Raw genomic sequence first — 26,245 nt, forward strand, 5'->3', positions numbered from 1 at the left:
TATGTGTCGACTGTGATGCGAATCGGTTTGGCCGAACGAAGGAAATGGTTTCATCAACTGGAATTCAGCATACTCGGTCTTGCTCGGTCTGGCGTTACGATGCTTTTGCTTCCCGACGTACATCGGAAAATCTGTTGCAACCAGATCGATCTATGTCGACACGATGTAAAAGGAACACTATGAGAAGTTGTTCATGTAGCATCGGGCCATTCTTAATGCTTAGAGAGTCCCTGACATGCAGCAGTCCACAAGCTCCCGGCCTCCACTTTCGGATCACGCTAAGCCTCGCCTGAATCTAGTACATCGCTACCCAACTCTTTATAATGCATCTTCCCCCGCTGGATGTCGCAATCTATCCCCTCACCAGTATGAGCCGTGGTACGTATGCTCTAAAGCACGCTCGGCCCTCTTCGTCAACTTCATCATCTTCGTCGTCTTCATCAACATCTTCACGTACTGCCATCACTACACTCGACTTTCCTAGCATACAGAGGGTGATCAGATCAGTGTTCCGATCCTCGAAAATCACTGTGCAGCAAGTTGAAGTTCTACAAAGATGCCTCCATCAAGTTTACCTCACAAGACTAGAAGATGGTAGTTGTTTAATGCTTAAATGCCCACCACCTTACAACGTGCGACTCCTCCGGCACGAGAAACACCTCCTGGAAACGGAACGGAGGACGCTCGAGACATTACACGAGTACACACAAATACCTGTCCCTCAACTCATCAAGTATGATGGTCACGGCGGACCGCTCGGCACACCATTTCTCATGATGAGCCACATAGCCGGTCGCAAGCTTTCGGAATTTGCGCCGTATCTTACAGCCAGCGAACGAAGTTCCATCGACCAAACACTGGGTGTTCATGTCCGCGCTCTCACTACGCTGTCAGCAACCCAATTCGGCATGACACACCGAGTCTTCGCCAAAAAGGGCAGCAATTCCTGGCGCGAGGCCTTCCTCGCTCTCCTCGAAGCAACAATCCGCGACGCGGAAGATATGCTCGTCAACGCACACTCTGAAAGCATACGATTCTGGGTCGGCAAGCACGCGCAATGCCTAGAAGATGTCATTGAGCCGCGTCTTGTGGCCTTGAACGTATGCGACCCCGAAAACGTGCTTATCGACGAGCGTACTAAGCAGGTCGCTGGTCTGGTTGGTTTCTCAAACGTCATCTGGGGCGATCCGCTGATGAGCGGCGGTATGGCGGATGGCAACGAAGCGTTCTTCGCCGGCTTAGGGGACTACCCGGTCAAGACTGCGAGTGCGAGGACCAGAATGCTCATGTGAGTGGTGGTGCGGGTAATTAGGGGGTCGCAGTACTAACCGTGATAGGTACAAAACTTACAGAGCAACAGTGCGAATTGTCGCACACCACTACCGGCCGCATGACGGCATCGATGAACTTGGTGCGAGGCGAGAGTTGAGCTATGCGCTCAACGACCTTGCAGCCATCTAGGCTATAGTAGCGTAAAAGGCCTAGAATGGCATTAGATTTCTCATCATGCTTTGCATCAAGCGGGTCAGGTGTTAAACGAACATACATGGCGTTACAGGAGTGCTCCAGATGTATGGGTACTATATTTTTTTTTATCTGGAAAGAGTTTGGGCTTCAGGGCGTAGAGCGTCTCTTTCTTGCACTATGAATGATCGGGGATAGCCAGAAGAGTAGTCGCTGCAGACCATTGACATTGATGGACTGTTTACGGCTAGGTGTAGCGAGCGGTGTAACATCGCTGTGTGCTATTACTGAACGCCTGGATTAGTTACGAAGGGGCGTAAAGTGCTGAGTTTCACCGCATAAGAATGAGCTTTTTGCAAGCTTACATTGTGTATTATACTCCCTCCACAATATGAGTTTCACTCCTACTAGACGATACAGTCATACCGTCCGTCGTTTACGCGTGTCTTTGCTCATTGATTGATGCTTGTCGCGTGAGCTAGTGACTGGAGAGGGAAGAAAGTGGATATAGTTACCGTCTTGAATTTGTCGTAAATGTTATTACTTCGCCTAATGACGCGACGGTACAGCAACTGGGGTAGGCGAATGTTGTGATTCGAAGCAACATCGCGGTGTCATAAGCCGCTCAGCCCCAGAAACGTGCATAGACACACAGAGAATGTAACGTTCTACCTCGATACCCATAAGTACTAATTTGCGGAGTGGGTCGAGCTACTGTGCCGCCCTTGGCCATGGATCATAAGTGCTGACGACCCATAACCTACAATTACCATACATGCCATGCATCGTCTACCCTTGCCAACACATGCGTGTCCACTGCCTACTCTAATGCTCCATCTCGCTCACCCCTGTTTCTGGAATCGATTAGTGGTAATCTGTGGAAGCACATCCGCCAATCATCTACGTCGAAGTTCGCTAGATAACGCCTCATTTGGAGTAGTGCGAGGGAGGGGTAGGCGAAGATAGACGACACATGGCGGGCCGATGTTCTTCGGAGTTGCACGTTCGTAGCTTCTCGCTACTTTTGTAGGAGATGGGTAAGAGCGGCTTAGCGTGAACAAAGTGGGTGACGACGAGGCTGTAAGCCTTGAAGGACAACTGTAATTCAGGTCTTTCCAATCATGTGACAAGTCTGTGTTCACCTGCCTTTCTATATAGATTCGGTGCCTCGCTCGCTTATTGTCATGTGCAGAGTTTACTTGTGAAGAATGACCACAGGATTCAAAGGAGATGGCCTTCAGTTTCGGAGTACGACAAGCGCCTGGTGGCGAGGAAGATAACATGGCTCGAGCTGCCACTTCCCGAAACAAGGCTTGAAGGATGATGTTTCGGAGCGACACATGATAAGAGATGCGCCAAATAGTTGTCATTACCATGAGTTTACAATTTCGCGTCAAGTCGAGTTGAGCCCTTTAGCGCATCGTCGATAGTAGACATAGCCTGGACAAGTTTTTCTTCTTGCAACCTCGGTGCAACGACTTGTACGCAAAGTGGTGTTCCAAGGTAGATCGATCGATCGAAGTCAGCCCCTAAAGAAAATGTTAGCCATACAGCAACTCGGTGTGCTTTCAGCACTCGCCAGTCAAGCGGCACTACTTACAAAGCTCTCTATTTGCCTTATCCCAGCTGCCTAATGGCTTCGTGTCCGCCACCTCTCCCTCCATATCTGCCGTTCCGAATGATCTTACTGGCACAACACCCGCCGGGTAATCCAACAGCACGAAGGAGCTAGTGTAACTAACACCATTGTAGCGGTCAATGGGCGGCACAGGATGTGGCGCAACAGGACAGATAAAGGCATCAATCTCGCCATGCTGGTCTTTCCAGATCTGCAAAAACTTCTTTCGTAACTGCTCACGTTTACCGTGGAGTTGCTGGACTTTGGGAAGCTCCATGGGCTTCTTACGCTTGAGCCGTGTGGATAACCAAGGTGAGAGAGGCTCTTTGAAGGACTCCAGGATATCGAACATTGCGTTTCCGCCCTCAACACCAAAAAGTGCGTTAGCGAGGGATTGGCATTGTGAGAAAAGTGGTGTGATATCCATCTCAACCACCTCAGTTCCGGACTTCTTCAATTTGTCTTTGACTTCATCTAAGATGTTCAGGATTGGAGGATGCGGTTCGATGACTCCATCTCTTCTGACGACACCAATTCTCAACTTCTTTCGTGTTGTGGACAAGGAAGACCATGGTGATGGCACGACATCCGGGTCCATTCCCCAGGGTTGCTGTGTTGATACTGCGGAGAAGAAGAGTTCGACGTCGCGCATAGTGTGGGCGAGCGGCCCAGCACTGGCTGGGATACCAATTTTCGTCGCTCCAGGCAGCATACCACCCTCTTGGCCGGCGTAAGGTATGCGTTCCCAGCTAGGTTTGATACCAAAGGTTCCATCGCACATGGCTGGTATCCTAATACTACCGCCAACATCTGTACCCACACCTAATACCGAGCCGCGCATTGCGATCAATGCTCCTTCTCCCCCTGAACTTCCGCCAGCGGTTACAGCGGTATTGAGTGGGTTGATAGTGCGCCCAAAGACATTATTGTGGGAGTCCAGAGCCATGAGCGTCTGGGGTACATTTGTCTTGCAGTACAAAACTGCTCCAGCGCCCAGCAAGCAATCGACCAGGACTGAGTTTTCTTCCGCTGGCTTGAAGCAAAGGGCTGCGAGACCAATAGAAGCATCGTAACCACGCACCCTAAAAGTATCTTTGAGAGAGACAGGCACACCATGCAGAGGTCCAAGAGGTGCTTTTCCTGATGCTAGATGGTCGTCAAGTTCCGAAGCTCTCTTCAGCGCATCATCGAAGAAGACCTCTGTAAGGCAATTTGTGAGTTGATGGGCAATCGCCGCTCTCTGTTTCAATGTCAGACACTAATAGGCGATGCCAACTGCGGATTCAGTAAGAAAAGACATACTTTACAAAAGGCTCTCGTTACATCAATGCACATTAGTTTCCTGGCCTTGATCGCTTCGGCCAGCGCGACAGCATCATAATTTTCGGTGATGTCCAATTCCTTCTTTGTTAGAATCCCGGACTTGTGTGGTATATCCGTATAGCTCTTAACATTGGCCTCGGGTAAGCTGCTCAGCTTCCACTCCTTTGGTATGCGTCCGTCTTGTTTTTCCTTCTTCCGTTTTGATACAGACTGCCAATCGGCCTTGGATGATAAACTTTCCTGAGACATTGCGATGCTTGAGTGTGTCGAAGACCAGCGTCGTGATGTCGCGGAGATGGTGAATGCTAGGGTAGAAGCCGAGGTATGCCACGAACGGACTAGTGCCTTGAGGGGTAGGGAACATTGATTGCTGACTCTCAGGGCATCATCGACTGGAGGCATACGAGCAGACAATTCTACGCTAAAGCAGCGCTTCTCGGCGCGAGCTATACCATACCTTCTTCCTACTCCACGGATTGCGCGCCGCGAAGCATACGCGCGTTTCGACATTGGCCTCGAAACGGCTTCCTTCCAATCATGTTCGCCATTAGCACCACTCTTCTCATAGAACAGACTCTTAATTCAGGAAAGATGTCGTCAGGTACCAAAACCTGATTGCGTAAGTAGCAGGCTGGAATACTTACCCGAAGACGGCAGGACGCCTCCTTGCGCTAGGGAAATGAAGCGTACCAAGAGGATGTTGAGAGGATGAGATAAGGATTGCGACGAGGAAGAACCACGGACAACGACCTCAAAGTCACTGCTACCGTTGGCATGATCCTATGTAGGAAACGGTCACATGTTTACGTGCTTCACATGGATTTTAGTTTGCTGACATCTGACATGACGGGGAGTCGCGATCGCGTCTGTAATCCCTGTTGCCGTCAATTGAGGGCGCGCCACAAGCGTCTCCTGCCAGCTGCCCCGGAATATTTTCCCGCTTGGCCCTGGCTGGCACCGCGACGCACGCCGTGCCCCCATTGCTAGTAGCCCACCCATTGATACACGTTGCTTCTGTACTCCTTTCTCTTCTTCACTCTTACATCACTTTGTTACCTTGTTGTCTAATTGCATACTCGCATCTTTCGCCATGGCCGCCGGTAACTTCTCACTGCCTCCGGGGCAGCACCCTTACTACCCCATTGAGAAGGAGATTGTGGGCTACCTGGCCAACAGATGGGGCACGCTGGACCTGCTGCTCATGTTCGCTGCTGGATGTGTCGCCATCTTCAGCGTCACGTATGTCATGGTTAAGCGCCTGCGGCCCAATGCCAGCACCGGTGACCTATCCACCATCATGTGGTTCGTGCTATGCGGCTGCATCCACTCGTTCTTCGAGGGCTACTTTGCCTACAACTTCAGGAACATGGGCGGATTGAACGATCTTTTTGGACAGCTGTGGAAGGAGTATGCGCTGAGTGACTCGCGTTACTTGACCCAGGACGCTTTCGTTCTGTGCATGGAGACTGTCACCGCTGTACGTACACACCGCTCCTCCCATTGCCCCAGAGCCCGACTGCAGTGACTAACGCACAACCTCATAGGTTTTCTGGGGCCCAGGTTCCTTCCTCTGCGCCTATCTCATCTCAATTGACCACCCCCTCCGCTACTCGGCTCAGCTCATCGTCTCGCTTGGTCAGTTCTACGGCGACGTTCTGTACTACGCTACATCGCTTTTCGACCACTACATCCTCAACCTCTCATACTCGCGTCCTGAACAGTTCTACTACTGGGGCTACTTTGTCTTGATGAACGCTTTCTGGATCGTTATCCCTGGATACCTCATGTACCAGAGCGTCATGGCTACATGGAGCGCTTTTGCGGCTGTCAACGATGCGGCAAGGCTTGTTGAGAAGATGGGCAAGAAGCGCAACTAGAAGAATGCTCCGTGTATCAGGCTTGTCGACACGGCTTCCGTGGACAGAAAATCACTACCGTCGGAGTGGAGGCGTGCTGGGATGGAAGTTATTATTACTATGGATTGAATGTTGGGATGGACTGCAAAAGTATTCTGGACACGATACAGGGACGCTATTTTGATACCCTAGATTTGAACGCGCATCTTGGTTCGAAGGCGCTTGATCGATAGGCTTGGATAATGCTAATAGAAGAATATGGCAACTAGATCCACAAAAGGAGAACTACCGTTCTGCTATCTGACTCTCCGCGTGTAACCCCGAAAGTGCCGATCACTCGACTTAGTGTTTACCCTAATATCGGCTTTTCGCGCGTCGTAAGCACGACCCTTGCCGCACATCACAAACAAGCCGTATACATAAGCTCTCGACAAGGTCTCCGACCTATTGGGCATGCTAGTTTCGGGCAGTAAACCTTGATATTCACAGTCATGCATCTATCAAATGCTTTCTTCGCACACTTGTGCCTCCTCGCCTCTTCAGCCGCAGCCCTACCCAAGACCGGCAGCCATGCTTCTCATCCTCTCTCCCTTCAGATGGCTCAATCGATCATTTCTCGGAACCAGGGTATCCTGGCCAGCCAAACGGACTCTTCTGCGCTTCTGCAAGCCGGGTTCGTTCAGAAGACGTTCCATCACATCCTCTCCACCTATCCAAACACCTCACTAGCACCGACGCTCGATGCTTATATCACCAAAAGTGTCGATTCCATAGTTCCTGTCGTCTCTAATGCCACACGCGATGCCACATATCCCTTGGATCGTCTAAGTAGCGGGAACGGTTTACTACAATTATGGCAGGAAACCGGAGAAGAGAAGTACAGAATAGCAGTCGAAGCACTAAGGCAAAGTGTGGACTTACAGCCTAGAAATAACCAAGGAGGACTGTGGTATTACGTCTATCCGTACTGGAGTTACCTGGATGGCATGTTCAGCCTTACTCCGTTCCTTGCGGCATATACCAATGATCTTGGCAACAGCTCTACAACAGAGACTGCACTAGAGGATATGGTCCTCCAACTCGACTTGCTATGGCAACACTGTTACTTTGAAAAGACTGGTCTTCTTGTGCACGGCTACGACGCTTCTCGCACGGCAGTGTGGGCCAACAACGTCACGGGCGCAAGCCCACATGTGTGGGGACGCAGTCTAGGATGGTATTGTATGGCGCTCATCGACACGCTTGAATTGCTGCCTCTTGCCGCCACTCATACACGGCGATACATCGAAACACGTTTCCAACAACTCATGCCAGCTGTTGTTGAGGCGGCGGACGCGAAGACAGGGGCCTGGTGGCAGGTGATGGATAGGCCTGGTCAAGAGGGGAATTATCTGGAGAGTAGTGCGAGTAGCATGTTCGTGTATGCTTTGCTCAAGGGCGTGAGGATGGGATTGTTGCCCACGCATGCGATGTCGAATGGCACTGTGGAAGTTGCAAAGAGGGCGTACACCTACATCGCCGATAGCTTTGTCGTGCATAACGGGAACGGGACGTTGGGCTGGAATGGCACGGTTGGGGTGTGTAGCTTGAACTCGACGGCTAGCTACGAGGTAAGTGATGACAAGCCGCAGGAGTCCAAGTGGATGCTAATGAGGTGTCATAGTACTATGTGGGGCAGCCGATTGTCTACAACAGCGTGTTGGGATCAGCGGCCTTTGTGCGCGCGAGCTTGGAAGTTGAGAGATTGAGCATTTAGCGTGGTGAGGACATGTGATTTTGGCGGTCGTGGCGGGCACAAAAGCAATTGTAGGACAGGAGACTAAAATAAACATGGTGATTGACCCCACGCAAAAACCTCCGGGATCAGTATCATCGGTAATTTGACCAGGCCTTGGTATACCGCGAAGGCATGCGTGGCATAAATCCACAAAACCTGTTGTTGTTCTTGCAGCGTTCTATTGCCAGGGGTGTCTTTGACTAAGAAAATGGCGGGGTTGGTCCGCAAGCCAGTGACCATCGCGATGTTCGCAGGTATCTTGGATGTAGTTGTAATGGCAGCGGATGTGCAGCATGGGTTCGATGATCGAATCGTGGGTCAACGTGGTGTGCACAGCTGCTTAGGCGAGCATGGCCTTCATGGATGTTCCCGAGGGATAGCCCAACCTCACTGGGCTGCGAGATAGCAATGTCTCAGCCGGCATGTAAACAAGAGGCTGGAGAGGCTCGGACTCGACGTCGTCTAGACCAAGAGGCTGCATAGGAAGTTTATGCTGAAGGCACAAGCACCATCGGCTTATCGCATTGCTTGTCGCCGCCGACTGGGACGTGCTGCACACTTGGCCAGCCCGGTTTTACTGGCGGCCCGCATCCATTATTGGGTCATCAAACATCACACCGTCCCTCTAGCAGTTCGCTCAGTCTGCGCTACGCTCAACCATCCCCTCTGATGGGGTGACAGCTTTCACCACCGTCATCACCACCATCACTCACCTATACACTCGCTGTCTGCATTGTTGCGCGCCCCTCCTCGCCCCTCTGCCGCCGCCTCTACGCACGCAGAGGCAGCTCCGGCGTAGCTCTGGAAACGGCCCGTCAGCCTCGACGACACAGAACACCAAAACACCAAAACACAAACACCCTCGGATCCGCGCACCGACAACCACTCCGTCCCCCGCGACGCCTGCCCGCAGCTCCAATGACACTGGGACTCGATGCCCGCTTCCCCCCGGCCCAGTGACCCTGAAAATACGGCTGGACAGAAGAGAAATGGCACGCCGGGCAAGAAGATGGGCGCGACGGACAAACAAGCAGCCATGGACGGCAAGGACTTTGCCAAGGCTATTGGCATCAACAAGCCCGCCAACGTGCGCGACAAGATAAAGCGCTGGCAGCAGGACGTCGACCCCGACGCCGCGAGCAAAGACGACGCCGGCGCATCCGCTCCCGAGACTTCGACCAAGCCTGCAGCCTCGCCCAAGCCGCTGACGACGCCAAAGACGAAGCCCCACGACGACAAACCCAACTGGAAACCCGTGCACGAGCGAGGGAAGTCGGTCGGCGCCAGTCCAGAGCGCCCGGGCAGCGCAAAGAAGACCCCCGTTCCCCACAATGAACTCGACGAGGACCTGCTCACGGCAACAGCGCCCAAGAAGCGCGTCATCAGTGATTCGCACTGGCGCGCCAAACAATCACCACCAAAGGATGCCGCTGGTCGCCCCCTGCCAAAGACAATCCCAAACGCCTGGGTGCGCCCCTCACGCATCATCCCCAAGAAGCCCCCAAGCCCTGAGCTCAAGCCTTTGGCTCCCGTCACGCCTCAATCAAACCCTCTGCTGCCCTTTGCTGAGTACATAGGCAAGAGCACAGGACAGGTGAAAGCCCAGCCGAAGCCCCGCCGACCATCCAAACCGTCGAGCTCAGAGAACGATCCTCGCCCGACGAGTAGCGGGGCAGGAAGCGGCAAGGGTGCCAAGAGTGCGAAGAGTGACGAAGCGCCGTCAGGTTCTACCTCGCCTCAGCCCGAGAAGGACAAGTCGGAGCTTGTGAGAGTCAGGCGCAGCAGACGACGCGCGCGGACATCACCACGGGCATCCATGTCGGCAGAGGATCTCATGCCCTTCACACCATGGACACGAGGAACAGGACGAAGATCCGGCTCAGTACAGAGTGACGACCCCCGCAATGTCGTCACAGTCGAGTACGCAGAGAGCTCAGCCCCGTCTATTAGCGAGAGCCGAATCACTTCGCCACGAGACGATGAATTGCGAGAGAGACGGCGCCGGCGCCGTCCGAGAAGCAATGGTGCTCGCACAGAAGACGAGAGCACCAAGCCGGCGCCAAAACCCTCACGGAAGAAGAGTCGCAGGTCCTACCCCAGGACCCAAGAGGAAGCTGCTACACCATTGATCATTCCAGCAGCCCAAGAGACGACCACTTCCACGAAACCACCGGGAAGCCGCTTAGAAGCCTGGCTCAGCAGCACGCCCGACCCCTTGGCAGAACCCAAGCCCCGACGCAGACGCAAGTCCAAGGAATCTATATCAAGTCCAGAATCCGCCTCCAAGGCCAGCAGATCCGAAGTCACACTATCCACCGACGTAACATCCGAGATTCCCGTCAAGAAGACGCGCTCGCGCCGCAGACGCAAGTCCAAGGAGTCTGTATCGTCTCTCGATCTGCCCGCTACGGTCGAAGGCTCAGAGGTTACTACCTCTACCAAGACAACGCAAGATGAGCCTACCAAGAAGTCACCACGAAGGCGCCAGTCAAAAGAATCAGTCTCATCTCTCGACCTGCCTTATAAGGCTGAGCAATCAGAAGTCAGTGCGTCCACTGAGACGACACGGGACGAACCCGTCGAGAAGCTCCGCCGTCGCAGCAGTGGTAGTGGTGGTGGTAGCAGAAGGCGTAGAAGACGTTCGAGCCGCGAGATGACCATCAACACCCAAAATCTTGATGAGGCTCTGTCTACCGTCGTTTCAGATGCCACGACCGAGACGACAACCCAGGACCAGGAGAGTGAAGTATCCGTCACCCCAACGCCCTCACTCAAGCGCCGTGGCGCAAAGCGCGGCCAGTATTCGCCCACCAAGGGTCGATCCATGTCCTCTCCTCTCCGTGAATCTACCTCGATCGATGATATACCCAAGGATGACGTTACTGATTTGGACGCTGCTTCCTCTGCGCCTTCTTCATCTGTCGATATGCCAGTACCTGATGCCATGCCTATGCCTTTGCGACCACGACAAATTCTAGGTCCACGTATGTTCCCTTCCACTGGCAAGCGCCTTTCAACCATTGCTTCGTCGCGGTCAGCGCACTCATCGCAAGCGCCAGCTTCTGATACCATTACAACCATCTCTGAGGAAGCAAGCACCGTTCCCGGAGCACCTGCATCAGAAGTAGGCTCGTACTTGAACCCGGAAACCTCGACTATTATTAGCCGCCAGAGTACCCGTCGCAGGAAGCTTGCCAGCCATGCGGATCTCATATCCGTACTTTCCATGCCCAAGGCAAGCTCAAAGTCCAAGAGTATCGTCTCTGCCCGGAGTATTCGTACTAACAGGAGTCGCCTGGCTACTGCCACTATTGACGACATAATGAAGGAGCTTACTGCTGATGAAGAGAAATATATGCGGGAGCTCCGCACCTTGGTCGATGGTGTTATTCCTGTCCTTCTCAGCTGCGTCCTTTCCAAGTCCGAATCCGCCATCGCAGCTGGCCTGTTCTCTCGCTCTTCCAAGTCAGATCCAAGTGAAGTAACCAAGCCAATCGTTGACATGGGTGTCTGTCTAGAGCGACTCAAGAACTTGCACAAGCGCGTTCCTAAGGAAGACTCCGATGCGCTTGTCTCCTGGGCTCAGAGCGCGCAGCGGGTGTACTCCGACTATATCTCCGCGTGGCGCCTTGGCTTCCAAGACGTTGTAATCAGTCTTGCACCAGCAGATGACGATCCTTTCAAGCCCGCGAAGGTCGTCAATGGACCAGAAGACGGCGCGCCATGGGACGAAGGCATGCCGCGAAACGCTGAAGGATACGTAGTCAACAGCGATGGCGAGCGTGTCGACGTCGCCTATATGCTCAAGCGCCCGCTAGTGCGACTCAAGTATCTCTCCAAGAGTTTGAAGGTATGTTGAGGTAACCTGTCCATGTTAACGCAATGCTAACATCAACCAAGGGTATCAACCACTTGAAACCCTCCGACCGAGTAGAGCAAATCTCAAAGATCTTCCAGGATCTAGTTACGGCAGCACGCAAGCGGTCGAACGACGAACAAGCCCGCCTCGAAGACGAGGCTGCGGCTAGCGTTGATCCCACTCGCGCCCGTGATCCCCGAAGCCTCGCCCCCCTTGCGGGCGTCCGGGTTGATTCCACGCGTTGCGTGCGAGCCAGAGATCATTTCGATCTCCACCTGTTCCACTCGAGTGGTCAGGAAATGAGTTGTCGCGTTGAGCTCCTGCTCCGCGACAATGCACCAGGCACAGGAGTCGGAGGTGACATACTGTTCTGCGAAGTGGACCCGACAGGACGTTGGTTACTCCTACCACCTGTCCAGCTCAGTAACGCCTCCGCACGAAATGGCGATCTGCAAGGCGAAATAATCGTCATGATTCGTGGGAAACAAAATGATGGATCAGAATGGAGTGAAGTCATGTCCTTGATATCCGAGGATGAACAGGCTGGTTTCGAGTGGGTGCAAATGCTCGGTCTCAATCCCATCCCACCTCCAATCGAAGAAGTCAGGAAAAACCAGGCTACATCCAACAATGCGCAAAGGCCGGCCAGCAGCCACGGATCGTCTTCCCTCCTTTCAGCCGCAACCCAATCTACACTCCCACAGAAAAGCAGGACACCAAGCCCACATGAGATTGACATCCCTATTGGCGAGCAACATACTGAAGTATCAAAAGTATGGCACTACGACACCCCCGATAGGCGTAACCAGTCTCGTACCATATCGCCTATCACTCCACCCAGTGGTGATGGCTCTCATATCAATGCATATGATTCAGAGCCCCATACGCCCATAGATGCTATGCAGACCGCCTATCAGCTCCTCAACGATCCTGACAGGACGCCTCGCGGTCTTGACGAGGCAGTACGAGCGGAAGGCACCGGGTCACCTTCGAGCTTGAAACGAACAAGGGCGAAGAGATTATCTAAGAACCCCACTCTTTCCCCACACTCAGCACGGCCGTCTCGCCAGATCACGCTCGAAGATCCGGCAGAGCCAGAGAAGACTAAATCGCCGGTCCAAGAGACTAAGCCACGTCGGAAGTCTACTAAGAAGCGTCCCCAAAAGAGCTACAGTGTCTGGATGCCATCCTCTCAAGTAGATGATTCCGACGAGTCCGACGAATCTTACAGTTCTGAAGAAGACAAGAGCACTGTCAAAGACTCGGAGATCTCACCACCTGGCTCGCCTCCCTCTCCACAGCGTCCACAAGCACATAGGCGAGTGTCCTCCGTTCCCTCGCTGGAATTACCGAGCATCCCAAGACAAAGGAAGTCAAGCCGTCCATCAACACCAACACAAGATGCAGAAGATGAAGAAGACAGTGTTCGGGAGGCTTCAGCCTCTGCACCACCGAAGATGCATGGAAAGAGACACGATATAATTGTCGAAGATATTGTAGAGCCCAAAACAGAGGTCGAGGAGCCACCGCCAACACCACCACACCGATCTTCTAGTCCCGCAACCCCTGTAACCCTCAAGGGAACCAAAACGCCTGTATTCACCCCAACACTACCTGGCTTCAAGAACAAGAGGCGATCATCATCACCCTTGAAGCATGAGTATGAGCCTTCTACCTGCACAGAGGAGTCAAGCGAAAGTGAAGAAGAATCTCCCTCTGAGGATGAGGTGGGCGAGGAGGACGAAGAAAGCCTTACCTCGGAGTCGTCAGAAGATGAACTGGATGACGACGTTCCCATGCCGCTCATGCCAATCGGATACCTTGGGCCACGCGGGTATCCTGGGCGTACATACACCACTGGCAGAGAAACCAGCCGTCCTGCCCCCACAGAGAAGGTAGAGAAAACCGAGAAGGTTGAAGATGAGACTAAAAAGTTCCCCAAAGTCTCACCTCCCGCATCAATCTACACTCTTCCCAACGGCACTATCACCCCATCGCAATCCGCGTCGAACACGCCATACAGAGCTGTTCCGCAGGGTTCCGGCAAGGCTTCAAAGACCATCGCATCTATCTTCGCCTGGTCTGATAATGGCCGATGGGATAGTTTGCATCCAGACGAATGTAGCATCGTCGTTACGCCAGGCAAGATCGAGGTCTACGAGATCTCGATCAACCATTCTAAGCCTTTCCTGGCCGACGGCGACGAGATCATCACTCCCGAGGGAGGTGCTCCCCTAATTGCGGTTGAGCTTACCCCTCTGGTGCCGTTGCGCAAATCGACGGCCATTGATATCTCCATTCGCTCTCCACCTACCGCAGAGTCGCGCATTAAAGCTGGCAACAACATCATGTTGAGAAGTCGCAACGCAGCTGAGTGCTCGCAACTATATGCCATGATCAACCAATCCCGCATCAACAACCCGACCTACATAGCTCTTCAGAACGCCCGCGGCCCTTACGGACAATCTAGCTGGGCCGAGGCAATGGACCGCCAGAACGCAGCTAGGACAAGCGCTGAGTCTTCTGGTTGGCTAGGTGGCACGTTGGGAAGGAGAAGCAGCTACCGCAAGTCAAGCACACGTGCTGCTTCCATCTCTGCAGCCACTGAATCGTCCGTTGGCACTATGAATTCTGCCCTCCGCTCGGCATTGGGTCGCTTTTCGTTCGGCAAGAGCGGCGTCTTCAGCATCCGCAACTCGACCCTCGGATCTCGTAGTACAGGTTCCTCGTTCGATAACGGCTCCAACTCTCGACCTGGCTCGGGCGCAACTACACCTACGGGCGATGGAATGCGAGCGCCTGGTGCACCAGCTGGCATTACAAACACCAAGTGCAGGCTTTACGAGCGAGAATCACTTAAGAAATGGCGCGACATGGGCAGCGCACGGCTAACAATCATGCTGCCATCACCCAACCCAAGCGAGCCATCGTCACCCATTAACCCACGACAGCGCGCACCTGGCACAAGAGACCACACACAGGAGCGACGCATTCTGCTCACTGGCAAGAAACATGGCGAGACATTGCTTGACGTCACTTTGTCCGAGACATGCTTTGAGCGTGTCGCACGAAGTGGTATTGCTGTTAGCGTATGGGAAGACCACATGAATGAAGACGGTGAGGTGGGTGGTGTAGGCAAGACTGGTGGTGTCTTGGGTGCAAGAGCAAGAGTCTTCATGATACAAATGAAGAGTGAGAGGGAGTGCGCATATTGCTTCAGTCTTCTGGGTAAGCTGAGGTACTAAGCCACAAACATGAGAGGGAGAGAGGAAGGACTGCACCAACAGAACGCAGCAACACACAACACGCATCCGCCATCTCGTCACTACTATCGATTTTGTGCTTTTGTACTGCGAGCAAGCGTGGCGTTCTTTTTCACGATTTACAACGGGCGGTATTTCAAGAGGGCTTTCTGTGATACCAAATTCCCTATACAACTTTCGCTTTGTAATACTGCTTCATGTTCGTTACTTTCCTTGTCCATACTGGTTTTCTTATGCATATGGATGGAGTGTTTTCTTGTCTTTGGGGAATATACACGTGTCTTTTGCGTTTGATACCAGGTGTGTATGTTTGAAATCCTTTGGTTTTTCTGAGTGTGGGAGGTATATAGGATTAAGGCCGCGTTGGGCGGGATGGGGTGGATAGATTAATGGACAGATGTGTTGTCGAGACTTTGGGTGTTCTTGACTGTGAAGTAAACAGCTGAGGTTGACGACTACGGCGGGTATACCATCACAAAGTCCAACGCCCTCTTCTTCAGCCTAGCAGCACGCGGAGGAAACCAACGAGAAGAGAATGTGGCAAGTCCTAGTTCAACATGTATCACCTCACTCGCTTCATCTACTCAAGATCTTTATCCTTGCATCCTTCTGGTGCAGTCACAGGGTTACACCTTGCAGCTAATCCTCCAGGAAGCCTGGCCACATAGTCCCAACCCCATCGACTGCTCATACCCCACGCTGGGAAATCGGTACTGACGATCTGCGCACCGCTCTCGAAAGCACTTTCCCGCATCTCCGTAGTGCGGTTCAGGATGGTATCGAGAGGCACGTCAGCACGAGTTCGGATCAGGTATCCCTTCTTCACAAGACGCTGGATCTCAGCGGTGTCACTCCCACGCGGTTCGTTGTGCTTGATGAATGCAGCATCGGGTGAGCCTTCGAGTGCGTTGGTGAAGACAGTACGGTTCTGAAGTGATGGTGCACCAGTAAGGTAGAGCTCACGAGGCGAATTGGGATCAGTGGGCTTCGGATCGTTGTCGAAGAAGAACATCAGCCGACCGCGCACGTCTTTTAGCTTCGGCCACCCATGCTGCAAGACAGACTGTTCGAGGGTGAGGCCATTCTTACGCACGTCGTCGGGGCGAATGAGCTGTTCCTTGGGGAAAACAGAGAGAATTTCCGCGTCGACGTTCAAGAGGCGTGGAAGCGTCCAGTTTGTCGCTTCACCAGGGCAGGCACCGCCTAGTTGACATGCTGGCGCATCTGTCTTTAGCTCTAAATCGATGGTAATGGGTACGTGTCTGGGATTCGCATCCGACCAGCTCTTCAACTGCTTGAGGCAGTCAACGAAGGTGTGGCAGACAGAGTCAGGGTCAAAATCTGTGACGTGGAAAACCTGCAGATTCAAAAATACGAAGTCAGTGTACGTCTCACATGCATTTCGTACGGACACAACTTGCCTTGATGCCCGGCTTCTTCAGCACATCCCCGTTGTAAGGTGTGCTTGCATTGGTCAAGTTTGAAAGTGTCCATATTACGGGAGGGTAGTATAAACCGCCCTTCTCATCTGAGTGTAGGTCGAGTTCCAAAGAGCGCACAGATTGGTATTCCAGTTGATTGTCGAGCTCCGCGTGCGAATAGTAGTAATCTTCTGGGGACGGAACATACTTCTCGAATACAGGTCGCTCGGCAAGTGAGACCTCACGATGGTAGGAGTTGTGTGTTCCGATAACCTGGATGTGGTTGAAGCGAATATCGGACTTTGAAGCCAATGCGCTTTCTGAATGTAATTAGCTTTGAGAAGCTTCTGGTAAGTAGTAAACATACGAGCAAAGAGCATGATGCTCGCGGAAGTCTGTTCTTGTCAGCAGTTGCTCGTTTCGGGGCTTCGTCCTTGATGCATACCAAAGGGCCCATCATATTGCTCGTTCTTTTGTAAGCAAAGTCCGTGTACAAGATGAAGACACTCAAGATACACACAAAGGCTGCGAGTAACAAGGCTCGGCCTTTATACGCCATCCTACCCATGCTGTTCAGCCCGCGATGCCTCGCACTAGAGCTCAGACGTTGAAGTCGTTCCCGCCATGCATCCGATTCACGCTAGCCCGTCGCGTGCGCTCACAATAGCTCGCGATTGGTTAATCGTGCCACGTGGGATGAGTGTACACGCCTCGAAAGTTCTCAATTTAGAAGGTGCAGAAATCACCGAATGGTAGTGTCGGATACGCATCGCTTCATATTTGTGCACCGTTTCGATGGAGGGTGATTTTAGAATCAACAAGCGGTAGTTTGATGGCGGAAGCGATGATGGCGACGGAGCTGTTAGGAGAAAAGCGGGGTAACACCCTGTAAAGAAAGGAGCTACCACATCTCTTGGATTGTCAACAGCATCGAAGAGGAACAGTGCAGAGTAGTCGAATAACAGAATCCATGGGCACCAAAATCTGTGTTCCGAATTGAATTCTACAATTGGTCGTACCAGGATATACTGGCTGCCACTACCAATCATGCTTTTGTCCATACTTGGCAATGAAGCCACCCACTTCAGCATCTCTTTCACCCTGCACGATTTCCAATAGCCCCTTTGCGCTTGTCTCTGAGCTTTCGACGCCGTTCTCTACTCTCTGTTCTCTATCGCCGCCCAGATCCGTTACTACAAAGCCAGGACAGTAGGTCCAGACTTTGAAACCGTCCGGCTTGAGCTGATAGTACTGGTATGCTGTCAACATATTCAGTGCAGCTTTGCTCATGCGATATCCAGAATATTTCACACCAGAGTAAGAGCCGCTGTGGTCTGAGATTGCGCCAATGCTGCCGAGGCTGGAGCTTACGTTGATGATGCGTGGGTTGGATGAATGCTTCATTAGAGGAATGAAAGCCTGGGTAATAAGTGTTGCGCCAAACACGTTGGTCTCGAAAATCGTGCGCATCAGCTCTCGGTTGGGCCATGTTTCATCTCTTTCTGGGCAAACACCAGCATTGTTGATAAGGACGTCAAGATGTCCGAAATCCTGCTCGACTTTCTTGGCTGCCGCTTCGATAGAAGTGTCGTCGTTGGCGTCAAGTTGTACCAGAGAGAGGGTGCCTTGGATGCCCGGTTTGGCTTGCAATTCTTTCAAAACAGTCCCCCCCTTCGAAAGGTTGCGTGCGCCGATGATAACATGATAGTTTGGGGAGGCGGACGCAATATAAATCGCCGTGTCCAGGCCAATACCATTCGTTGCGCCTACACAAGTAATTAAGATGAGGGGCTTAGTGTATATTTTTTGAAGAGCTGGTTACCTGTAATGAGCACGACCTCTTTCTCTGAGTAAGATGTCATTTTCGACTGGAGCTTATGGACCGTTGTAGGATGGGTATTAAGATGTTCGATATGAATTGAAGTGGACCGGATGGATTCTGGTGATGCTCAGGTCGACGTAGAACAGTGGCAAATATATATCCTGCCAACAAAGTAACACCGGATGAATAAATTCCTCAGGCGTCCAGCGGGTAAAGTTATGGATGGATTGAGTATAGTTGAGGATGTGGTGATTAGCAAATGGGGAATTGTACGAGGAGTAACGCCGTACATCGCCAGGGAGTTTGCAGGTATATTCGGGTTTAATTGACTAAATCCGACTCATTGGTCCTCATGAAGTCATTCGAAACGCCCTGCCAAGACCTAACGTCTAAACTCCACTGCTCGCCTTACACGCATTCTTATAAATCCTCGGGCTTGGACGTTGAATTTATGTGCGAGAACGATGTAAATACGCGATGAGCTCGTTGCATAAATTCGAGATGCGCTTCCATTCTTTCACGTGGAGCGCGAGCAAATGTGCGGATGGTTAGGTATCGTGATATCGAGAGGTATGACCCAGAACCAACAAGGTACCTTTAGGTAGTGCGGGAGACCAGAGCATTCTCTGACGCTGGTGCAAGTGCATGATTGTGTGCTCATGCACTGATCAGCTTCTGTAGTCTCAAGAGCTAGACACTTTTCGAATGATATTCTGCGTGTCACAAACAGCGACGTTCAAGATTGCTTTGTTACGACGATTCGAATGATAACATAGTAGATGTGGACTCATGACGGCGACACGGCTTGGACAGAGGTGGTGATGGCAGAAGTAGCGATCGTGGGTGGATGAAGACGCGTGGGGTAAGAAACCTTGACATTAGCGCGGCGCGACACGACGTCATGCCGGTCCAGCCCACCAAGCGTCTCTATGCGCCTACTAAGAAGAAACTCGATGTTCTTTCTGTAGTCAGTCAATCCTTGAAGCGCATAGCGCCGCTGATAAGATGCCATCCCTGGTCCGCAAGCTGCTCATCTTCGCTGCCGTCGACGGGCTCGTCCTCCAGCCGTCCCCGCCCCGCAACCATCCGCCGGCGACGCAGCAGGCCATCAAGGTCGATTACAAAGGCAACGTCGGGCCCCTGTTGAAGGACAGGCGCGAAGAAGATACTGCGCCCGTGTCCGTGGAGGCGCATGGCATCGTCGGTATGCGCGCGCTCACCTGCGCATTGCGACGTGCAGTGCACAGCTAACCACGCCACCAGGACTGCTCAAAGTCGCTACTTCCTACTTTTTGATATCGATATCCGACCGCGAACAAGTAGCGCTCATACGCGGCAAGCCCATCTACAAGATCACCAATGTCGCTCTCATCCCGCTCTCCTCACAAGCCGACGCCGACAAGGCCATTGTAGCCACGCGGGACCACTTGAAGCGTCGCAACCGCGCACCCGGGCTCGATGACGAGGATACAGATAGCGAGAGCGAAGATGGTGCGCCCAGTGTAACCGACTCAATCGTAGAAGATTCCTCATCTGCACCCAGCGAGGTGAAGGACACTGTCACCGGGCAAAAAGGGACGGCGGCCCAGAAGACAAGTGTCGCCGAAGACGTCATACAACGGAAAGGTGTATACGGCAGATTCGCTGACAAGTGGTTCTCGCGCAAGGGCTGGAACGCTGACAACAGGCGTCTGCAAGGGCTGAGCTCCGAGGAGAACCTGGCCGCGAAGAATGTGCCGCAGAACGTTGACTCAGGAATGCCCAAAGAGGAAGAGCAACCCAAGACTGAATCGAAGCCAGATGCGATACCAACATCTGACAAGGACATTTCGGAACCAGTCAGTCCAGAGGCGATACCCAAGGCTCTGAGCGGCGAGAAGGACGCTGCGACTGTAGCTCTCCTACCCAAGATCCTACAGACCACCAAAATGTACTTTTCATCGGGTAACTTCTTCTTCTCCTACGACTATGACATCTCACACGGCATCGGCCAGCAGCAACCCAGTTCCAGTGTGGCGCTATTCAAGCAGTTCGATCCTTTGTTCTTCTGGAACCAGCACATCATCTCGCCCTTCATCGATGCTGGTCAACATTCTTTCGTGCTCCCTGTAATGCAAGGCTTTGTTGGCCAGAGACCATTCACTATCAAGACGGCGGATGGCCAGTCGAGCAGCCTTGTAGTCGATCCGAGTGCTACCCCCGACGACATTCAGCTGCAGTCCTGGCATGAGAAGCAAAAAGAGGAGTCGCAATCCACTACAGAAGCCAGTAGCGAAGCACCTGCTCCGGACGCTTCACTTGCAGACGGTAAAGACTTTTTGTTGACACTCATCTCGCGACGTTCTATCAAGCGGGCTGGTCTTCGTTATCTGCGACGAGGAACAGACGACGAGGGATGCACTGCGAACAGTGTAGAAACGGAACAGATCCTGTCCGTACCAACCTTCAGCACGACGCAAGATAAGATCTTCTCCTTTACGCAAATTCGCGGTTCAATACCCCTGTTCTTCTCTCAATCACCCTACAGCCTCAAGCCTCAAGTCTCTACTTGGGGATCTTTTGAAACAAACGCTCAAGCTTTCAAGAAGCATTTCCTCGATCTGTCTTCGCGCTACGGTGATATTTACTGTGACTCGCTTATCGACAAACACGGTACGGAGGCAAAAATTGGCGAACTTTACGAACAGCATGCCAAGGCGCTCAATGAGAACGGCGGGATCGATGGCAAGGGCAAGCAACTGGGCTTCGAATGGTTCGACTTCCACAACGTGTGCCGTGGCATGCGCTTTGAAAACGTCTCAAAACTGATGGACTCCATCGAACCCTTCATGACATCTTCTGGCTGGGTGGAAATCTCAGATGATCAAGTCCAACGGAAGCAGGCCGGTGTCTTGCGCACAAATTGTATGGATTGTTTGGACCGCACCAACGTCGTCCAATCTGCGTGTGCTAGAACCGCTCTTGAATCCCAGTTATCAATGGGTAGCTACAACATCGACCTTCAGAACGACCCTAGCACTTCGTGGTTCAACACTCTCTGGGCTGATAACGGTGACGCAATCTCTCGGCAGTATGCTGGCACCGCTGCGCTGAAAGGAGATTTTACGCGCACCCGAAAACGACAAATCACCGGTGCGCTTACCGATTTTGGGCTGACACTCACGAGATATTACAACAACATTGTAAATGACTACTTCGCTCAAGCCGTCATTGACTATCTCCTCGGTCGCGCTACCGATACCATATTTGCAGAGTTTGAAGCAGATATGAAGAGCTCGGATTATTTCATTGATGTGCGCAAGGTACGGCAACAAGCCATCGAGCGTTCTGCTGGTATTGTAATCGAGGATCGTGATGAGGACCTGGTACACGGATGGACCTTGAGCGTACCCACCGCTGTTAACCAAGTCAAGACTGCCACGTTTGAGGAAGCCGTTCTCTTACTGACGGAGAAGGCCCTGTACTTCTGCCGTCTCGACTGGGGCACAGAAAAGGTACGCGAGTTTGAACGCATTCCACTTGAAAATGTGCAGGGTCTCATGCGCGGCGTTTACATTACGTCTACATTAGCGCAACGACACACGGATGCAGACAAGAATGTTGGCCTCATCATACGGTACCGAGCCGACACCCAAGGCGAGCTAGTACGACGAAACACAAGAGCCTTAGATTCAGGGGCCGCCAACGACGAGCAGCGCAAGGATGACGCTAAGAAGGACCAGAAGCAGGATTCTGCGGGCCGATTCCTAGCGTTCAAGGCGTTACCACCGAGAAGTAGTGTTCCGTCATCTCCTGGCGACACTCCAGAGAATGAGGGCGAGGTGGTGAAGTCAGTATGCGACGAAATCGTGAGAATTGCCAATGATATGAAGAAAGGAGGAAGGGACGAAGACAGAACATTGGAGGTAGAAGAGAAGGACATCATCAGCCTTACGGATGCGAGAAAGACTACAGGCTACCTCGAACAGTTTGAGTATTCCTTGAAGAAGCTTGTTTGGGGCTAAGCTCTGGAGATTCTCGGTCGTGCCATGTTATTCCTCGCTGTACTCTATTCGGCGCACAGTACATACTCGCTTGGCAGAGAAGTCCGCGTCATGTAGTTATATCAAGCCATTGTTCTTTGTTCTACTGTTCCATCCACAACGTTCTCGGACGTTGTGGTGTCTCGGTATAGCAAATCATCTAGAAGACAATTTCTTGACTCGCTATGTATTGACCATAGTATCAGTCCATGGGTATCTCCACTTCCCGACATCCTCGAGCGGTCACATGTAGTGCAGAAGAGCGTTGCATCCAGCACGGCGGATCCACGGCGGATCCACGGCGCTTCCGACAACCGGTTACTCAGGTGCGTGTGGGACGATGCGGGTGGCTGCTGGCTAGTTGGCGAGCATACGAAGGCCGCATCGGGAAATGCATCCGCTTTGCTTGTGTGGTGTTGCGCGTCAACATTGAGGAGAATGGAGTACTAAAGACTTCGGGGCGCTGTTGGTGGGTGTTCGACGATGTCGCGTTGTGACCAACGAGCTGAGATGGTAGCGACCCCGCGAACTGCTATTGCCCCAACATCTTCTCCGCGTTCAACTTCTCCTCACTCCCACCTCTCTTCAACGGACGCGACAACCCCACTCTTCAGCGCGATTAAGCGTTAAGGCCGTTGGGTCTTGCTTTCCGTGTCGGCGGAGCCGCGCCGCATTGTAATTCGATGCAACATGTCACGCTAGAACTTCGGCACATGCAGCGCTGGGCACACCACGATAAACTGCATCGGTCCAATCGCCCCGTAGCGACGGTCACGCCCCACCTAGAGCCTCAATTCGCTTGGATGGAGGATACCGCGGCATCGTGATGTGCTAATTGCACACAAAAGTTTGGATCAGCTGAGGGGTCGAGGAACGCCTTACCACGGGCTAGCATGCCACGCCCTCTCCGACGACTTGTTGAAGCTTAACGGTCACAGGCTTGCTCGGCACTCGGCATCCAGCTTAAGCTTTTGACTCGACGGGAGGCGCAAACCTCGTCTATGCTAGCGTCAGCAAGTCGCATTGAGAAAAGCGGGTCGACGTCAGCGGCTTGGAAGGTGAGTGGCCGCATGCCGTTCTCAATCGCGGTGCGTGACGTCAACAGTGGAAACCTCACACCGTGCTCATTTGAGCGCGAATTGCACAGTCCAAAGGGGCCCACCAAATGAGAAAATTTCTTCTTCATGGGGTGCCCTTGGGGTGCAAGATTGGGGGCAGAAGTGTGGGTGTCTGGAGTCTGGAGGAAAAATGGAGCGAGTTGTTGTGCGGAGTGCGGAGTGTCACGCCTCAGGTTCGACGAGATCTGAGATGGTGGTCACCCATCAGCATTAGCTGTGGTACGACCAACCCGCGAGCGGCAACTCATCATGGTGATCGCAGTATCGTCTTTCCGTGGCGCAATAAACGGCTTCCTTTGCCCTGTTGCCAACCCGTTGCCCGTCGTCTCGGCATCAATTGTCCCCCAACCGCGCCCGACTCGACTCGCAAAGACAAGCACTAAGCGGCCCCATCGTGTCAGGCTTGTCATTTCTTCGCTCCGCCGCAAGACTCCATGTCATCCTCCTACCAATCAGCGTGTTTCTCTTCGGAGACTATACCAAGGCAGGAAGCACAGCAGTGTGTTTTCCGAAAGTCGAACGAGGATGGACGTTACCTGGGAGAGTGAAAGGTCCGCTGCGGGGCTCCCACGTTGTTCTCCTGACCCGAGCTGCGCGCCTGGTATCACACCGAGAGGAGCATGGCATATAAACCCTTTTTGTGCCCCGACGTCGTGGTTGTTTTCCTTTAACCACGCCTGTTCAGCCTTCGGGTCCATCCAATATATCCATTTGTAGGGTGATTGGCAAGACAAGACACCACCATGGTTTACCAGATCGGTAACATCTACGGCATCACCGCCATTGCGGTCATTGGCGGTGGACTGTTTGGTTTCGACATCAGTTCTATGAGTGCCATGTATGTCGACTCTCTCCACTACCATCGAGAATCATGCTAACATTGACAGTCTGCCAACTCAACAATACCGCTGCTACTTCAACCAGGGACCTTTGGGCCCACCTTTCACAGGTCCTGAAGAGGACTGCTCTGGTCCTACTGCCGATGTGCAGGGAGGTATCACTGCTGCGTAAGCCCGCTTCATCAGTGAATTCTACCTTTGCAAAGACTAACTCAGTTTAGCATGCCTGGTGGCTCCTTCGTCGGTGCCCTCGTCTCTGGTTACCTCACGGATAAGCTCGGTCGTCGCAGGGCTATCCAAATCGGTTGTGCCATCTGGATCATTGGTTCCATCATCTCTTGCGCCGCTCAAAACATTGGCATGCTCATCGCCGGTCGCTTCATCAACGGTCTGTCTGTCGGTATCTGCTCCGCTCAGGTTCCTGTCTACGTCTCCGAACTCGCTCCTCCTTCCCGCCGCGGTCGTGTTGTAGGATCGCAACAATGGGCCATTACATGGGTAAGAGATGTCACTGTACGAACTGAGTATGGAACATATACTGACTTTACAATATAGGGTATCCTCATCATGTACTACATCTCCTACGGCTGCAGCTTCCTGGACGGCGAGAAGGCTTTCCGTGTCCCATGGGGTCTACAGATGATTCCCGCTGTTATCCTTGCCATTGGTCTCGTATTCCTGCCGGAATCTCCTCGTTGGCTCGCACGACACGACCGTTGGGAGGAGACTCAGGCTGTTCTTACTTTGGTTCACGGCAAGGGTGACCCCAACAGTCCCTTTGTCAAGCTTGAGCTGGATGAGATTCGCCAGATGATCGAATTCGAGCGCCAGAACGCTGATGTATCCTTCATGGAGCTCTTCAAGCCTAAGATGTTGAACCGTCTCCACATTGGTGTCTTCACCCAGGTTTGGTCTCAGCTGACAGGCATGAACGTTATGATGGTAAGTTGTGCCTGTACGAACTGCATGTGAAACATTAACTAACCTGGTACCTTTACCTCTACAGTACTACATCACATACGTCTTCGGTATGGCTGGTCTCACCGGTAACATCAACCTTGTCGCCAGTTCCATCCAGTACGTCATCAACGTCCTGATGACCGTTCCCGCTCTCCTCTTCATGGACCGTTGGGGTCGCCGCCCTATGTTCGTCATCGGTGCCATCCTCATGATGACCTGGATGTTCGCCAACGCTGGTCTTATGGCTTCCTACGGTAAGCCCGCTCCTCCGGGTGGTCTCGGTAACATTGCCGAGCAATCTTGGGAGATTGGCGGCGCACCTGCGAGGGCTGTCATTGCCTGCACATACCTTTTCGTTGCCTCTTACGCGCCTACCTGGGGTCCTGCCTCTTGGGTCTACCCCCCTGAGATCTTCCCTCTCCGCATCCGTGGAAAGGCCGTGGCCGTCGCAACCTCATCGAACTGGTAAGTACCCAATCACTCACAAAGCATGCACCGTAGCAAAAGCTAACCCCACTCTAGGATCTTCAACTTCGCCCTTTCCTACTTCGTCCCACCCGCCTTCGTCAACATCCAATGGCGCGTCTACATCATCTTCGGTGTCTTCTGCTTCGCCATGGCTGTCCACACTTTCTTCCTCTTCCCCGAGACAGCTGGAAAGACTCTTGAGGATGTGGAGGAGATGTTCATGACTGGCGTTCCAGCCTGGAAGACCAAGGTTGAGTACAACAGCACTCGCCGTGCTGAGCGTGGCGAAATTGACAACGAGAAGGCCTCTGGTCTTGAGCACAGCCCCGTCAGGGTTGAGAACGCCGAGACCAAGGCTTAGGCTTGGTTGTGTATGTTTCGAACGACTTGATGGGAGATGCTGAGTATTAGATACGATCGATGGTAATGGCCGTT

At 52.7% G+C, this 26,245-nt stretch overlaps 10 protein-coding genes across 10 annotated transcripts; 6 read left to right on the forward strand and 4 right to left on the reverse strand.

The window, feature by feature from the left end:
- Window positions 1-416: 416 nt before the first annotated feature.
- On the forward strand, window positions 417-1,466 carry CC77DRAFT_1016919 (hypothetical protein). The gene has a single exon (XM_018524304.1). The coding sequence runs from the start codon at window positions 606-608 to the stop codon at window positions 1,290-1,292; it is 687 nt and encodes a 228-aa protein (XP_018389966.1). The 5' UTR covers window positions 417-605; the 3' UTR covers window positions 1,293-1,466.
- A 1,378-nt stretch (window positions 1,467-2,844) lies between these two features.
- Window positions 2,845-4,654, reverse strand: CC77DRAFT_927574 (amidase; the record flags this gene model as incomplete). Its single annotated transcript, XM_018533998.1, has 3 exons — window positions 2,845-2,993; window positions 3,065-4,322; window positions 4,385-4,654. The coding sequence occupies 3 exons, from the start codon at window positions 4,652-4,654 to the stop codon at window positions 2,845-2,847; spliced, it is 1,677 nt and encodes a 558-aa protein (XP_018389967.1).
- Window positions 4,655-5,495: 841 nt separating this feature from the next.
- CC77DRAFT_927132 (Emopamil-binding protein) lies at window positions 5,496-6,282 on the forward strand (the record flags this gene model as incomplete). Its single annotated transcript, XM_018533975.1, has 2 exons — window positions 5,496-5,882; window positions 5,950-6,282. 2 exons carry the CDS (start codon window positions 5,496-5,498, stop codon window positions 6,280-6,282), a joined length of 720 nt encoding a protein of 239 aa, XP_018389968.1.
- A 575-nt stretch (window positions 6,283-6,857) lies between these two features.
- Window positions 6,858-8,017, forward strand: CC77DRAFT_927604 (Six-hairpin glycosidase; the record flags this gene model as incomplete). The annotated part of the gene is made up of 2 exons (XM_018534001.1): window positions 6,858-7,871; window positions 7,925-8,017. The coding sequence occupies 2 exons, from the start codon at window positions 6,858-6,860 to the stop codon at window positions 8,015-8,017; spliced, it is 1,107 nt and encodes a 368-aa protein (XP_018389969.1).
- A 955-nt stretch (window positions 8,018-8,972) lies between these two features.
- CC77DRAFT_927246 (hypothetical protein) lies at window positions 8,973-15,142 on the forward strand (the record flags this gene model as incomplete). Its single annotated transcript, XM_018533980.1, has 2 exons — window positions 8,973-11,888; window positions 11,939-15,142. The coding sequence occupies 2 exons, from the start codon at window positions 8,973-8,975 to the stop codon at window positions 15,140-15,142; spliced, it is 6,120 nt and encodes a 2,039-aa protein (XP_018389970.1).
- A 299-nt stretch (window positions 15,143-15,441) lies between these two features.
- On the reverse strand, window positions 15,442-17,399 carry CC77DRAFT_531100 (hypothetical protein). Its single transcript, XM_018532042.1, has 4 exons — window positions 17,027-17,399; window positions 16,949-16,976; window positions 16,582-16,901; window positions 15,442-16,517 (listed from the first exon to the last, which is right to left on the reverse strand). The coding sequence occupies exons 1-4, from the start codon at window positions 17,147-17,149 to the stop codon at window positions 15,741-15,743; spliced, it is 1,248 nt and encodes a 415-aa protein (XP_018389971.1). The 5' UTR covers window positions 17,150-17,399; the 3' UTR covers window positions 15,442-15,740.
- Window positions 17,385-18,846, reverse strand: CC77DRAFT_530679 (NAD(P)-binding protein). Its single transcript, XM_018532041.1, has 2 exons — window positions 18,404-18,846; window positions 17,385-18,347 (listed from the first exon to the last, which is right to left on the reverse strand). Exons 1-2 carry the CDS (start codon window positions 18,441-18,443, stop codon window positions 17,620-17,622), a joined length of 768 nt encoding a protein of 255 aa, XP_018389972.1. The 5' UTR covers window positions 18,444-18,846; the 3' UTR covers window positions 17,385-17,619.
- A 289-nt stretch (window positions 18,847-19,135) lies between these two features.
- CC77DRAFT_955565 (SacI domain-containing protein) lies at window positions 19,136-22,649 on the forward strand. The gene is made up of 2 exons (XM_018535481.1): window positions 19,136-19,607; window positions 19,667-22,649. The coding sequence occupies exons 1-2, from the start codon at window positions 19,409-19,411 to the stop codon at window positions 22,405-22,407; spliced, it is 2,940 nt and encodes a 979-aa protein (XP_018389973.1). The 5' UTR covers window positions 19,136-19,408; the 3' UTR covers window positions 22,408-22,649.
- Window positions 22,650-23,136: 487 nt separating this feature from the next.
- On the reverse strand, window positions 23,137-23,953 carry CC77DRAFT_1081575 (hypothetical protein; the record flags this gene model as incomplete). Its single annotated transcript, XM_018529336.1, has 2 exons — window positions 23,137-23,728; window positions 23,774-23,953. The coding sequence occupies 2 exons, from the start codon at window positions 23,951-23,953 to the stop codon at window positions 23,351-23,353; spliced, it is 558 nt and encodes a 185-aa protein (XP_018389974.1). The 3' UTR covers window positions 23,137-23,350.
- A 333-nt stretch (window positions 23,954-24,286) lies between these two features.
- Window positions 24,287-26,171, forward strand: CC77DRAFT_927973 (high affinity glucose transporter; the record flags this gene model as incomplete). Its single annotated transcript, XM_018534020.1, has 6 exons — window positions 24,287-24,381; window positions 24,431-24,550; window positions 24,604-24,880; window positions 24,938-25,324; window positions 25,389-25,807; window positions 25,865-26,171. The coding sequence occupies 6 exons, from the start codon at window positions 24,287-24,289 to the stop codon at window positions 26,169-26,171; spliced, it is 1,605 nt and encodes a 534-aa protein (XP_018389975.1).
- Window positions 26,172-26,245: the final 74 nt, after the last annotated feature.

Source organism: Alternaria alternata (genome assembly GCF_001642055.1).
Source record: "Alternaria alternata strain SRC1lrK2f unplaced genomic scaffold CC77scaffold_3, whole genome shotgun sequence".
NCBI lineage: Eukaryota > Fungi > Ascomycota > Dothideomycetes > Pleosporales > Pleosporaceae > Alternaria > Alternaria alternata.